At 31.2% G+C, this 15,997-nt stretch overlaps 2 protein-coding genes across 2 annotated transcripts in view; one reads left to right on the forward strand and one right to left on the reverse strand.

The window, feature by feature from the left end:
* LOC108913585 (leucine--tRNA ligase, cytoplasmic) overlaps positions 1-15,997 on the reverse strand; it is a gene marked incomplete at its 3' end in the record, with an annotated part of 82,868 nt that overhangs the window by 14,259 nt on the left and 52,612 nt on the right. Inside the window, exon 9 of the mRNA XM_018719151.2 lies at positions 10,065-10,574. Within this exon, the coding sequence (XP_018574667.1) occupies positions 10,065-10,574 (510 nt within the window). The remainder of the gene's footprint in view (positions 1-10,064; positions 10,575-15,997) is intronic.
* Positions 11,130-14,422, forward strand: LOC108913576 (transposon Tf2-1 polyprotein). Its single transcript, XM_023456839.1, has 3 exons — positions 11,130-11,839; positions 12,343-12,408; positions 12,461-14,422. The coding sequence occupies exon 3, from the start codon at positions 12,664-12,666 to the stop codon at positions 13,723-13,725; it is 1,062 nt and encodes a 353-aa protein (XP_023312607.1). The 5' UTR covers positions 11,130-11,839; positions 12,343-12,408; positions 12,461-12,663; the 3' UTR covers positions 13,726-14,422.

Consider the following 15,997-nt stretch of genomic DNA (forward strand, 5'->3'; position numbering starts at 1 on the left):
AACAATGCTGTCACTGTCACGGCCTACCATATAACATTGTCCATGAGTAATTAGGCCTCTCACGGCCTAATTAGTGAGATTTAGTTATAATACCCTAATATGCATTTTGGACCATATCAATGTCCGATCTGTCAAAATATATTATAACTAAATCTGTAAATCCTTACGTAATTGGAAAAAGTCAGAAATGCCTGAAAAAGGTTTAGCAATTATAAGATATCTTATTTTCTTAATAAAAAAACCTTTTCGTTTTTTAATAGTATCTCGCTTATTGTTAGAGATGGACCCAACAAACCCTACATGACTATGCTGGACAAGGAAGGTTCTATCCAAATATGTAAAAATATACAGGGTGTTCCATTTAACTTAACAAAGTTAACATCCGCGGCCATTTTGTTTGGACTTCATTTGTTTTTCTATATCATTTTCGAAAAATTCATAAAAACTCGTGCAACTTTTATATTTAACATTTTTGTATAACTCTTAAAACAAAAAAGTTAAAAGGGGGGGTCAAAATATAGTGAATCACCCTGTACAAAATTATCTATCATGAATGTTTTATGTGAAAATTTGATATCTCATATGGATGACATTAAAACAGAACAGAACAGAACAGAACTTTGACTTAGAATAGGAATTATAATTTTGTTTTTATATTTGGCAAAGTGAATTTACAGGGTGATTCTAAAATATGTAGCCAACCTTATAGGGCAGAAACTAGAGGAAGAGTTACAGACCCTTAAAGTTGAAACAAGAAATTACAAATTTCTCCTAAATGTCTGAAGATATTTTTTTCAAATTTGGCACACAACCAATGCTAACGCTATGTTTTCAAGTGAATATCAATGCATTGACGGCATGGGGGTAATGTAGGGGTAGTCGCTCTGTTTCACCCTGTATTTTTATACTCCATATTTTGATGGCTTGTGCAGCATCATTGGACAGACTATTTAATTTTAAAATGTTTTTTTTTCTCCTGAAATTTTTTGTTACGTTAAACATTAAACATGATAATTTTATTCTATTGATAATTTTTAAGTAAAAAAACGAATGGCAAATAAGGCACTATTAAAAGCATTAATTCTTATTATTAGTACCTACTTAATTAAATTAATAATATTAAATTACAATTTCAACAAAAATTTATTATTTAAAAAGATACTAATAATATGCATATTATGGGTATTAAAAATATCATATCTTACAAATATGAATATGGTACGGCTTTAACTGTTGCTCTCCTAACACTCGCCACACTACAGCTTGTGATACATTGCCTTGTAAGCGCCGAGAAATTTTCTTGTGGAAACTGTAGAATTTCCTAGAAAATCACTTCTTTAGTACTATTAGCTCGATTAGCATCACTATGTCTGAATTTAAATGAACCATTTTCCCACAATAGACACTCAATATTCCTAAAAGTTTGTCTGTGTGGCACACGACGATTTAGACATTTTCTCCATATACGGTCTAACAGCAGCCCTTGAATTACTGTTATACAGTGTAGGAAAGTACCGATGGTCTATCAGAAGTTACGTGAGAGCGATAAAGTAAGCCATAGAAATCCATGTGATAGACAAGGATGGCAATAATGAAGGCGTCTAATCGTCAACGCCCATTTCGCCCTTCCACAAATAAGANCGCCCCCAAAAATAATATTTCCGTGATAACTCGGGTTCTAATCAATATTTTGGAATGAAACAAAATGGAAATTACTTCTTATAAAAAAAACGTTGTTTCACAAGTGATTCCGTGTTTGGGGGTTGCAACCCTTATTTTTTATTTCGTAAAAAATGTTTTTTTGCACTTTTTAATAAAAAATTTATATTTGCTCAAAAAAATTAAAAAATATCATTTATGTTAACAAATTGACAAAATTAAATTGACCTGTTTTTTTCGGCGGAAAAACATATTTACGGGGTGAAATACAGCCTTAAAGTATGCCCCCAAAACAGTTTTTTCTAAATATCTGGGGTTGTAATTAATATTTTGAAATGAAACAAAATGGAAATTACTTATTATAAAAAACAAATATTTCGGAAGTGATTCCGTGTTTGGGGGTTGTTGCTATCCTTATTTTTTATTTCAGAAAAACTATATCTTTTTTATAAAAAATTTATACTTACTCAAAGAGAGTTAAAAATACGATTTATGTAAACAAATTAACAAAATTAAATTGACCTATTTCGGGTTTTTGGTTAAAATTTCTTGTTAAGGGGTGAACAACCCCTTAATGAGAAAATTGCCTGTACGATTAGAATTAACATTGTAAAATAAAAAAAAATGCTTTTTCTCTAACCATACGAATAATTTTTTCTTTTAAGCCTAAAACGGATTTACACGGATGCAAACCACCCCTCGTGTTTACCCCCAAAAGTAATATTTCCGTGATAACTCGGGTTCTAATCAATATTTTGGAATGAAAGAAAATGGAAATTTGGAAATTACTTCTTATAAAAAAAACATTGTTTCACAAGTGATTCCGTGTTTGGGGGTTGCAACCCTTATTTTTTATTTCGTAAAAAATGTTTTTTTTGCAAACTTTTTAATACAAAATTTATATTTGCACAAAAAAATTAAAAAATATCATTTATGTTAATAAATTGACAAAATTAAGTTGACCTGTAAAGTATGCCCCCAAAACCGTTTTTTCTAAATATCTGGGGTTCTAATTAATATTTTGAAATGAAACAAAATGGAAATTACTTATTATAAAAAACAAATATTTCGGAAGTGATTCCGTGTTTGAGGGTTGTTGCTATCCTTATTTTTTATTTCAGAAACACTATATTTTTTTTTTATAAAAAAATCATATTTACTCAAAGAGAGTTAAATATGATTTATGTAAACAAATTGACAATTAATTGACAATAAACAATAAATTGACCTGTTTCGGCGTTTTCGTTAAAATTTCTGTTTGGGGGGTGAACAACCCCTTAGTGTGAAAAATGCCTGTACGATTAGAATTAACATTGTAAAATAAAAAAAAATATTTTTCTCTAACCATACGTATAATTTTTTCTTTCAGCCTAAAACGAATTTAAACTTATGCAAACTATACCCCTGACGTTCACCCTCCAAAAAAAGTTGATTTCTAAATATTTCGGGTTCTAATCAATATTTTGGAATGAAACAAAATGGAAATTACTTCTTATAGAAAAAAAACATAGTTTCACAAGTGATTCCGTGTTTGGGGGTTGCAACCCTTATTTTTGATTTCGGAAAAAATGTTTTTTTTTGCAAACTTTTTTTATAAAAAACAAAAAAAATTGATAGGGCCAATAGAGGACAAAATATATAAAAATGTGTTTTCGGGTATGAACATTAAAGATGGTCCTCACCCTTCAAAATAGTTTTTCCGCAGAAAGAAACAAGTACCCAATATTTATTTTTCTACTGTCTGTTGGTGTGTATCAAAGTTTCACCCTTAAAGGCTTAAAACTCGATCCACCAATATTCTTNCTCACGTAACTTCAGATAGACCATCGGTACTTTCCTACCCTGTATTTGCCTAAAGTGAGCAACATATCAGTTTGTTCTCCAAGAATAAAATTCGGCATTTTTTAATAAATTAAATTAAAACTTTTAAACAAGTATGGTATTTTAACTAACACACTTAATTATCAACACTACTGTCTGTATGCCTTTTCAATAGTTTTAATAAGCTTGTTTTAAGCAACCTACGTGAAAAATATTTAATAAAATTAAATGTAGTGTGATGAATCCAAGCCAATTATCTTGTTTAATATTAGTCATATCAAAATATTTCAAAAGAAAAAAACCTTTTAAAATTAAATTATCTGTCCACTGATGCTGCACAAATCATTAAAATGTGGAGTATAAAAAAATACAGGGTTAAATAAAAACTGACTACTCCTACGTTACCCCTATGTCTCAATGCAATTTGTTGATATTAACTTGAAAACATGGTTATTTATTAGCATTGGTTGTGTGCCAAACTTGAAAAACATATCTTTGGGCATTTAGGAGAAATTTGTATTCTTACTTTTTTTGTTTCAACTTTAAAGGGCTGTAACTCGTTAGGGGTGCATTTTGGTAACTAGGTAAATTAGTTCAGTCTATTATGACTTCTAATTTCTGCCCTATAAAGTTGGCTACATATTTTAGAATCACCCTGTATATAAGTAAATCGGGTGATTTTTTTTTAACCTGAAACTTGAATATCTCGAAAAAATAAGCACTCTATGAAAAAATGTCCATAATCAAAATTTTATCATTCCGCGAAGGAAATCGTCGTTGCACCTTTGAAATGCTATATGTGATTATTTTCAGCAAAAGGCGTTAAGTTCTGCACATTCAATAAACCACATAAACTGATTAAAAACTGCCATTATATTTTCTAAAGAAATGTAACTGTTTGTGGTAAAAATCAAAACAATTGTAATTCTTAAATAAAAAAAAAAACAAGAAACGGGTTTTTAACAGTACCGAACAATTTGATAAAATTCACATTTCGCAAATTGAAGGGGCAATGATGAAATACATTAACGGTAAATTGACTTGCTAGATCACCAGATCTTACTTCACCAGATTTCTTCTTATGGGGCTATCTCAAAGACAAAGTTTACAAACACGAACCAACAACTCGTGAGAATATGATTGAGCGAATCAGAAATGCTTGTGCCAAGATTCAAGCAGACATACTTCTCAGTTGTATACAGTCATTTGAAATGCAGATTAATAAGTATATTGAAGTTGAACGCCATTAATTTGAGCACTTACTTTAATTAAAAGATGAGGCGAGAGGACTCATGTAAATCAGGTACTCTAATAAGTGAAAGGCGAAGGGACTCATAAATCAAGTACCCTGATAATTCGAAATTTGCAAAATGAATAAACTTTTTTGATGACGAATTTCAAGTATTTACATAAAATATGGTATTTTTTATTGCAAACGTATTGCAACATTGTATGCATAGGTTTTCAGTAGGAGAAATAGAAAAAATTAAATTCCGTCGACTACAGCATCATCTATCATGAATCAAAAAAAAGTTTCAGATAAATCCTACGTACTTTTATCCGTAGAATCCAAATTTGCAAGGTTCCTGTTTAAAATTTCAAAGTTATCCCCCACCTCCCACAAGGATGGGAGAGAGGGACTAATTTTAGCACTAATGTATTTCCTCCGTGGAATAATTACATTTTATGGACATTTTTTCATAGAGTGCTTATTTTTCGAGATATTTGAAAGTTTCAGATTAAAAAACTCACCCGGTATAAAAATAAGAAAAAACTCTAAATAAATGTTGTCTTAGTAAAAGAAACTTATTTAATACTCTTGGAATGACCACGATATCTTTAGGATATACTTAAAATTCCTTAAAAAATTAAACAGACGGTTTTAGACCAGGAATATCACTATATTTTTATCCGAAGATTTAACATTTTTTTAAAGATCTTTTTGATATTTTACATAATGAATGTTAATAAAACTGCAAAATAACTTCAAAGGGTTCTGGTAGCAATCTGTTTTTGTCATCAGTTCACTGGTCCGACATTAACGGAAAAGTACTCGCTATCTTTGCATTTTGTGTACATTTCATAGATAGTAGATATATATTGATTCACTTCACAAGCATTGTTGGGATACAGAGATCTATAATGGTGAGTGCCGATATACACAGGGTGTTTATTAAACATACGGCAAAAATTCAAGGCGTTATTCCCTGGACTATTCTAAGAATATTTAATCCTTTGATGATTTTTGAAAAGCTGCTATGTTCCGAAAGTACAGGACGAGAAAAATTTTCGATAGTAACAACATATTACTGAAAATTACATGTAAACCCACTAAACACGAAACGTAAATGAAACGTTGCAAATGAGCTGTTTACTACACATTTGAAACAATAACTAGAAACGTTGCTGTTTCATTACAGAAATGTAGCACTTGAAAACTTACTTAGTGAAATATAGCTGAAACATTCCAATTGAAGAGAGTTTGAAACATTACTCGAAACATTCCCTTTCGATCTCGGAAACGTAACAACGACAAACAAACAACCCTTTGCTTTTGTTTATCTTATGGAACTTCCATTCGGCATTACTTAAATTTTGCTCTCAAGCCCCATCATTATAGCAAGCGTTAGTTCATTTGCCTTTGTTATATGTACAACCAGACATAAACAGAAAAAAAATTGTGGTAGCATATTTATAACACAAGTCTAGAAAAAATTTATGTTCGTGACTTGCTCAGACCGCGCGTAACAGCCCGAATTTATTTATTTCTCGTGTGCCGTTTTCAATTCGTATTTTGTTAGGTGTTAGGTTAGGTTTGCGGTTTGCCTTTACCCGTTTTCCTGGCTTCGTTGTTCTTCATCGTTACCAGGGAGAATAGTCCCCATGATCGTTACTTTGATGCTATTTTATGTGATAATTTATAGTGTGTGCAGTTGTGGTTATTGTAAGGTGCATATAAAATAATGAATATTGATGCAAAATGTTTAAAACGATATGTGTAGAGATTTCGAATTTTGCGTCACATCTACCTAAACATAGTTATTATACCCACTACCTAATACCTATGAAAGACAAGAGGACAAAAACTAAAAAAAATGTAAAATGGAACTATACGTTTCGGAGAACTATTTGAAATACGGAAGAATCAAGTGAAATATATGTCATTTATTTTATATTTTGAAGAAATGTTTATATTTGTATACGTGTATAGGAATGCTTAAATAAAAAGTTTAAGTATACCTACAAATATTTATTTTTTCAAGATATCCTTTTGTATCTTATTTATTTCTACTGTAATATTTATTACAAAAAGGTTAGATGTAATATTGACTATGCGTAGAAGAAATTGTAACTTTATATTATTTTTCAGTAATGTTATTTGTTTTTCATGTACCTACCATTCAAGATTCATTATTATAACTAATTAATTATCATTTCGTCATTGTTACCATATTCATGATGGTCTCAACATTAGAAAATTTCCATTTCAGAAGCGTATTTGAACAATATAAAATGATGTGTAGCTTTTTTAAAATGTTTCTGATATTGTTTTGTGACATTTTTATTTGTACGATGAATGGTAGAATCCGTAATCCATATTAGAAACTTGTTCAGTGGCTTCTCAAAAAGAAAAAAATTCTTGATAAAAGTTGCTGCATCCCCAAACTAGAAGAGCAGTTATTTTTTTTAATATACAATAACATTTTTCAGTTAAATTTTTTGAGAAATCAGAAAAAATTGTCTGGATTGCGAATTAAGTCATTCACAATACAAATAAAAATATTACAAAAGAGTATTAGAAATATTTTAAAAATTACTCTCACTGTTTATACTGTTTCAAAAACGCTTCTGAAATGGAAATTATCTAAAGTTGAGAGCATTATGAGAACAATATGGTATAAAAATTATTATGTTACTCAAACATTTCTGAAAATATACTGAAACGTAAAACAAAAATATCGAGTGCATAAATGGAACATCAAAAGAATGTTACTGAAACCAATTTTTTGAAACGTTTCATTGGAAACGTATTTTGGGGAAGACATCTTCGGTTTCTATTGGGTTACCAGAACGTTGCATGGATTTTTTATGAAACGTTTCAAGAAAAATGGAAACGTTTCTGGAACATGTCAGAAACTGAAAAATGTTTAGTGGGAAGTTTCTTAATCTACAGGAATCTTCTTACAGCTGTTTTACATTGACAATTTATTGATCAATTAATTGATGAAGCCGCTTCATCAAGAAATTGGACAAGTGTAATGCACCAAATCTACTGTCAAATAACTTGATGAATTTATTCATCAAGTTCTTGACGAATTAGAGCATGTTCTAATTTTCGTCAATTTCTTCGTGAAGTTCGGAAGTACCAACCCAACAGATTTCCAGCCTCAGATCAGTAATGAGGTTATGCTATTGGAATATGTAAATAATTGTGTGGCGTCGTGCTAGTTTTGCATTGTTTTTACCGATTTGTTACTTACAAAAACTAATATTTATATAATATGTGTCAGAACGGTACCGCTGTTGTATTACTACAATTAATTATGAGTGGAAAGGTGACATTTTTGAAATTTATTTGCTTCTTTGATTCATTGTTATAACTGATTTATACGTCAAAAAACTTGACAAAGTCTGTAGCAGTAACCACACTGTTTACCAATAAATTCGTGAATTAATTCATGAAGAACTTTGTCAATTTATTGATGAATAAATTGTCAATGTAAAACAGCTATTATTGGCTGCCGAACTTTTTAAAAAACCCAGGGAAGTTTCTTATTGAATTACACCCAACAATTATCTGATTTCTTAAATCTTCCATATTTTCCACTGAAGTATTATAAACTAATGACTTTAGATGGACCCATAGAAAATAATCCAGGAGGTTTAAGTCTGGGGATCGAGCAAGCCGTAAGTGAGGTCCACCTTGATCAATCCAGCAATCTTCGTATGTTACTGTTAATTATTCACAATAAAATCGTGCATAAACCACATTACATTTCTTGTTGCCAATGGTACATCATCCAGAAACTGAGGTAGCTATTGTTCAAAAATTGCGATACACCCGCCACACAGTGTGCCCATTTGGACAAAATTCTGCCGACAGTACAAGACTAAACCGATTTTCATGAAAATTTTTTTGCATGTTTGTTATACCTTGAATAATAGGTAAGATAAATTTAATTTGTGACCTTTTAACCTTGATAAAATTCGAATTCGTGGGACACCTAGCCTGTTGTGCATAAAATACGTTTGTAAAATAACTTCACAGACATTTTGGACCATACAATGCTTACGAAAAATTGTTCAAAGTTTTTCTCTGAGTTCTTATTATCTTTGTGACTTCAAGCCATATCACCAAGGTCATTTGAAGGTCAAATGCGTATTTTATAGGCTAAATACTGTATTTCATAAGATAATATTTGAATTTATCAAAAATTATTATGAAACGATATGAGTATCAGCTAGCTGCGACTCTACGTTCTTACTTCAGCATATATATTATTTATTAGGGTGGCCCAAAAAATTTTTTTTTCGTGTCTCTTGTGAAAATATGTTAGTTTATCATGTTTTAAAAGCCCACTCAAAAAATCAGCTAAAAAAAAATTTTTTTAGAGGTCGCTCAAGATTTTAAAAATTTCCAAAATTGTCAAAAATAGATTTTTTTTTTAAATTTTTTTCTTGTTTTATCATTTTCTAGGTTGAAAAAAATCTCGATCCTGAAAATTTCAAATCGATATTTTAATTTCTAAAGGTCGAGCGACCTCTAAAAATAAATATCAACGAACTAATTTTTTTTTTTTATTGAATTTGATGAACAAAAAAATAGAAATAAATTACAAGACACTTTATTTAAAATATAAGTAAATGATGAATCACGAGATGTATTCAAATGAAATCCACGTTCAAACAGGATTCTTTTCAAGAAAAAATGTATACTTGGTACACCCAATGTAGTACGCCATACTTTTAGTTCGACTACATTAATAATTTCAAAAATAAAAAAAATTCTCGCCCTGTATCTTCAGAACAGGGCTTTCAGGGCTTTTCAAAAATAATCAAAATACAAAACATTCTTAGAATAGTCCCAGAAATAACCCCTTGAATTTTTGCCATATGTTTAATAAAAATATGTATATCGAGATGAATGGCAACATTTAGATGTGTCCATTCTGCACATATTATAAAAAATATTGATAAATAAAGATAAAAATCGACATATTTTCCAAAAAAATCATCTGCCTTTTTTAGGTGACTGGAAAACTTTAAAAAAATAATAAAAACTTAAGTATATAATTTTTGTTTGTTAAAGTCATGGGCAATATTAAATTTGTTTAATTTTAAAAAAGTCAAAAAACATAAATAAAATTGTGAACTTAAAAGATATGACGAAGTGTAGCATAAAATAATTGATTTTCTTTATTATTTAGCTAAATGGTGTCAGTTTTGAGCCACCGTAAAATTACATTCGGGCGAAAAAAAATGTATAAAAAGTAGATATTAGAAACATTTATAAGTTTTGATTACACATATATTATATATTCATAATTACATAAAGGAAATTCATTTTTTTTTAACAGACTTACCTGAACTGATCCTTATTGGCTAATACTTCCTTGACCCACTCAATGAAAGTGTAGAGCCTCAAAATACCCGCATCAGCCATATTTTCTACAAAATTGGCATCTTCTATTGAATCACCTGCATCAGCAAGGCATAATCTCATACCGTCAGCACTGAATTTATCAATAGCTTCTGTAAGCGTTAAAAAATTTCCTTCCGATTTAGACATCTTTGCAGAATTCAAGAGGAGATGGCCATTAGCTCGAATGCTCCTAGGCCATTTGGTTTCATCATTTGGCCAAATCGCACAGTGGTTATAAATGAAAAATGTTAAATGATTTTGTATCAAATCTTTTCCTGATACGCGTAAATCCACTGGGTACCAAAATTCAAATTCTCTCTTCATGCGGTCAAGGGATTCCTTCTGAATACCACAATGGGTGGGATATTTTGCATCTTTGAAGAAAACATAATCCCACACCTCGGGAGTGAGTTGTTTCGCATTTATCCCTAAGGCATTAGGTTTGTCTCCCCTAAAAATAATATAGCAGGCAGTAATCAGAAATAATTCAATAACAATTAGAGTGGGAATAGTTTCTTTCAACTGGAAAGTATATAGAAATGTTTATTTCTTAAAAATATATATATATTTTTTTAAAGCTTTAAGGGGGCGATTTAATATGTATATTTTTACCGTGTAACAGAGCTTCAGATGAGGACACAAATCATTGAAGAAATTAACATAATTGAATATTATTATTGTTAGTGTGTGTATCACTTTATATTGTGTGTGTGTGTGTCTTTAGGTTTTTAAGGTGTACATAGTTTTTGTAGATATAGAAAAAGTGTGGTAGAGACAGAAAGAAAATCCACGCAGGATAGAATTTAAGCGGACAGTGATCGTTGTTAGATACATATTGTATAGAAGACTTGAAAGAATAAAGGTGTTGCAATCTCAGTTGTGATTTATTCGCTTCATATACATTACAGTGGCGACGAGGTGAAAGTATAGTTAAAATGAGCGCTATAGTGGAACAAATTCGCGAATTTTCCGCAAAAGACAGTGATTGGTCAGTGCACAAAGCCAGGCTTGAACAATATTTCATCGCAAATGAAATAAAAGACGAAAAAGTGCAAAAAGCAGCGCTGTTAAGTAGCCTTGATGAAGACGCGTACAAATTAGCAGCAGATTTATGCGTTCCGAATGTTCCCGAGCAAAAAACGTACAAAGAACTCGTTGAAAGTTTTGATAAGTATTTTATTAAACCAACATCCATTTATTTGGAACGTTACAAATTTTATCAAGCTTCTAAGAACGCGTATGAAACGGTAGCGCAGTGGGCAGCTAGAGTGAAGAATCTAGGAGCAAAGTGCAAATTTGGAAAAGATTGGGATCAAATCCTTACGGACAAGTTTATTTCTGGTTTTGAAAAGGGTGAAATTCTGGACAAATTTTTTGAACTGGAAGAAAGTGTTACGTTCGACAAAGCAATCCTCAAGGCCATGAAGAAGGAAGTCGGCGTCGGCAGCCATCATGGGTCCTCACAAAGGGTGAAAGCAGAGCCATCTACTTCCTTATTTCAAATAAGTGAAGGTCAACGAGGAGGAGGAAGAAGAGGAACGGCTGGTGTCAGTTGGCAGCAGCGGCAGGTCGGCTCACGCGGCGGTAGGTCAAATGGTACCCAAACCCAGATGCGATCGAGCAGGCGCAGCTTCTCTGAGGACAAGAATAAGGTCGCCGGTGACAGGAAAACAACTTGTGGAGTTTGTGGAAAATATGGACATCTTACAAAAAATTGTAGGTACAAAAATTATTCTTGTAATATTTGTAGTAAAAAAGGGCATTTGCAGTCAGTGTGCAATGTTAAATATAGGAATAATTATTTAGAAATGGGTAATGTTGATAGTGAGGTTAGGCAAATTAACCATGTAGTCAATGTTGACGAAGAGGATTTAAATATAGATTGTTTATTTAATTTAGAGGAAGAATGGGAAAGTAGGTTAATGATTAAAGTAGAAGTGGACAATATTCCTTTTCAATTTGAACTTGACACTGGTGCTAGCGTTAGTGTAATTTCAGAAAAGTTTAAAGAGCAATGGTTCAATAAATATGTTTTAGAGGATAGTAATAAGATTCTACATAATTATGTAGGGAAAGTTATCACACCACTTGGTTATATAACACTGCCAATTAAATATTTAGGGCAAATTAAATTAGTGGAAGTGTATGTTATTAAAAACGGTGGACCACCATTGCTTGGTAGGAATTTTTTTTATAAATTTGGATTAAATATTCAACAGGTTACAGAGGGTCAAACCATAGTGGGTACAACCAACTCAAAAATTGAAGTGAAAAATAAACCTGAGGTAGTAAATAAATTAGTTAAAAAATATAGTAACGTTTTTTCTTCTGATTTAGGCACATTCACTGGAGGCACCATACAGCTACACTTGGAGGAGAATGCCAAGCCTAAATTTTTTAAGGCTAGACCAATTCCGTATGGGATTAGAAAAAAAGTGGAAGCGGAGATTCAGAGGTTGGTCAAGGAAAACATTCTATATCCAGTGGACTATTCGGAATGGGGTACGCCAATAGTACCTGTTTGCAAAAAAGATGGTACCATGCGTATATGTGGTGATTACAAGGTAACATTGAATCCTGTTTTACTTATTGATCAGTACCCTTTGCCTCGTATAGAGGATTTGTTCAGTCAGTTACAAGGTGGACAACAGTTTACAAAACTAGATCTCTCTCAGGCATATCAACAAATTTTATTAGATGAAAATTCAAGTAAATATACTACTATAAGTACACATAAAGGGTTGTTTGCTTATAAACGTTTGCCTTATGGGTTAAGTTGTGCGCCAGCTAAGTACCAAAAAATAATTGAAAAAGTTTTACAAGGTATTGAGGGAGTAATATGTTTTCTGGACGACATTTTGATTACTGGAACTAATAGTAGTCAACATTTAGCTAGGGTTGAGCAAGTTTTAAATAAGCTACAGCAATTTGGGTTAACTATTGCCAAAGAAAAATGTGAATTTTTTAAGGATAGTGTTGTATACTTAGGGCATAAGATAGATAAAAATGGGTTACATACGTGTAAGGATAAGGTAGAAGCGATTAAACTTATACCATATCCGACAAATATTACTCAATTGCAATCATTTTTGGGACTTGTAAATTATTATAATAAATTTGTTCCTAATAGTTCAACTTTATTAGAACCTTTATATAGACTATTAAAGAAGGGGGTTACATGGAATTGGGATAATAATTGTAAAAGGAGTTTTAATCAGATTAAAGAAATATTAGCTTCAGATATAGTGTTAGCACATTTTGATCCAGATTTACCAATAAAATTAACTGTGGACGCTTCATCGTATGGAGTGGGTTGTGTTCTATCCCATATGTATCCTAATGGCGATGAAAGGCCAATAGCATATGCGTCAAGTACCTTATCCAAGGCACAGAAAGGTTATAGCCAGATTGAAAAAGAAGGACTAGCCATTATTTTTGGTATTAAACGATTTCATCAATATTTATACTCGAAAAAATTTACTTTAGTTACCGATTGTAAGGTGTTGTTAACTATATTTGGTAAAAATAAAGGTATTCCTCAAATGACAGCAAATCGTTTGCAACGATGGGCACTAATATTGTCAAGTTATAACTATGATTAAGAATACACAAAATCACAGAAAAATAATGCAGATTTTTTGTCCAGATTTCCTGTTAATAACGAGTTAATGGAAAATTTTAATTATTCGTATTTGAATTATGTTGAAAATAACGTAGATTTACCGGTTGATTGTGAATCGATTAGAAATGAAACGGAAAATGAAACATTACTTAAGGAGGTAAAGCAATATATTAAAAACGGGTGGCCTGTGAGAGTATCTGGGGATGTCAAACTGTATGCCAAATTTAAAAACAATTTAAGCCTTGAGAATGACATAATTACGTTTGGATATAGAGTGTTAATACCTCAGAATCTCCGAAAACAAATTTTAAAGGAATTACATAGCACACATCAGGGTGCTGTGAAAATGAAAAGTGTAGCTAGGTCCTATGTATGGTGGCCCCAAATGAATAGCGACATTGAAAAATTAGTTAAAAGTTGTACATTTTGTTTACCTAATAAAAGTACACCCCCGAAAGCTTCTTTAATAACATGGCCATTTCCTGAACAGTGTTGGGAAAGATTACATGTCGATTTTTTAGGCCCATTGTTAGGTAAATATATTTTAGTAGTGGTAGATGCATATAGCAAGTGGGTGGAAGCTTTTGTCACTAATAACATGACTTCTGTGACAATCATAAATGTTTTACGCAATATTTTTGCAAGATTTGGACTATGTAAATATTTAGTGGCGGATAACGCCAGATATTTTACATCTGATGAGTTTCAGCTTTATTTAAGGGAAAATGGTATAAAATTCAAAAACATACCTCCATTTTCGCCAGCAACTAATGGTGCGGCAGAAATTGTGGTAAAATATTTAAAAAATGCAATTAAATCTTGCAACGTTCGGAATCCAATAGACTTACCGATAATCTTAAATAAAATATTATTAAATTACCGTAACACCATACATGCAACTACAAGTTATTCGCCAGCACAATTGTTGTTAGGTAGAAATTTAAGAACTAGATTAGATTTAATTAAGGAAAATAATGAACCAGTTAAAGTAGATTTAGATAAATTAAAGAAAAATGTTAGTGTAAATCAAAGTAAACAGAAAAAATTTTATCATGGTAAAAGAATTACATCATTTAGTGTAGGAGATAGCGTAGCTGTAAGAGATTATAGGGATGTAAATAAAAAAAATTGGATTTCGGGAGTAATTAGAAGCAAGTTAGGGCCTAGAACTTATATAGTGTTTATACCTAAGTTGTCTAAGGTGTGGAAAAGACATTTAAACCAAATTATACAATATAATTCCGATAATTTGAATACACATCTTATGACTGAAAACATTCATGGTACAAACTCGGACAAGTTAACAATAATACCTAGTAATCCAGTAGAACATCAAATAATAGATGATATTTTGCCTAATATTGAATCAAGACCAAGACGAGTAATTAAACAACCAGACAGATTTGTACCATGAACGTTTTATTTATTTAAGGGGGAGAGAATGTTAGTGTGTGTATCACTTTATATTGTGTGTGTGTGTCTTTAGGTTTTTAAGGTGTACATAGTTTTTGTAGATATAGAAAAAGTGTGGTAGAGACAGAAAGAAAATCCACGCAGGATAGAATTTAAGCGGACAGTGATCGTTGTTAGATATATATTGTATAGAAGACTTGAAAGAATAAAGGTGTTACAATCTCAGTTGTAATTTATTCGGTTCATATACATTACAATTATATATCAATGTATTCGCAATGGTTCCTGCTAGTGAGTGAGATAAATTTCAATGCTCATGAGAACAGAAGAATAATTTAAATAAATGCTAAAGTACCTCAATTTTAACCATACTGTTAGTCTATCAATATATTGCAGTTTCGACGGAACTAGGTCAGGCACAATAACCAAACTACTTCACTCACTAGAACAGACACCTAGGATCATTTGTATTTAATTTTTAGATTAATATTTATTAATAATTCTATAATTTGTGTCCTCAAGTAAAATGACAACATTTTACACACGACTCCATTTTTATTATATATTTAAACCAGAATTGACGAGATTCCTATCTGCAGATATTTCTAACAATTTTAACTATAATTAGTTTGTATACTCTCTCACAGGTGTCGCTACCCTTGAAAATGAAAGTGAAAACACAGAGTTGGTTTATTATAAATGCGTCCTAAAATAAAGCATAATGGTTTAATATTATCTTTGATATACCTAGTAGTACTAAGTAGTAAGTAATGATTTTGTAAAGCATAAATAGTACGAAAATATAACGCATAAAAAACCAATAATATGTACTAATTTTT

Source organism: Anoplophora glabripennis, unplaced genomic scaffold (genome assembly GCF_000390285.2).
Source record: "Anoplophora glabripennis isolate ALB-LARVAE unplaced genomic scaffold, Agla_2.0 scaffold1157, whole genome shotgun sequence".
NCBI classification, from domain to species: domain Eukaryota; kingdom Metazoa; phylum Arthropoda; class Insecta; order Coleoptera; family Cerambycidae; genus Anoplophora; species Anoplophora glabripennis.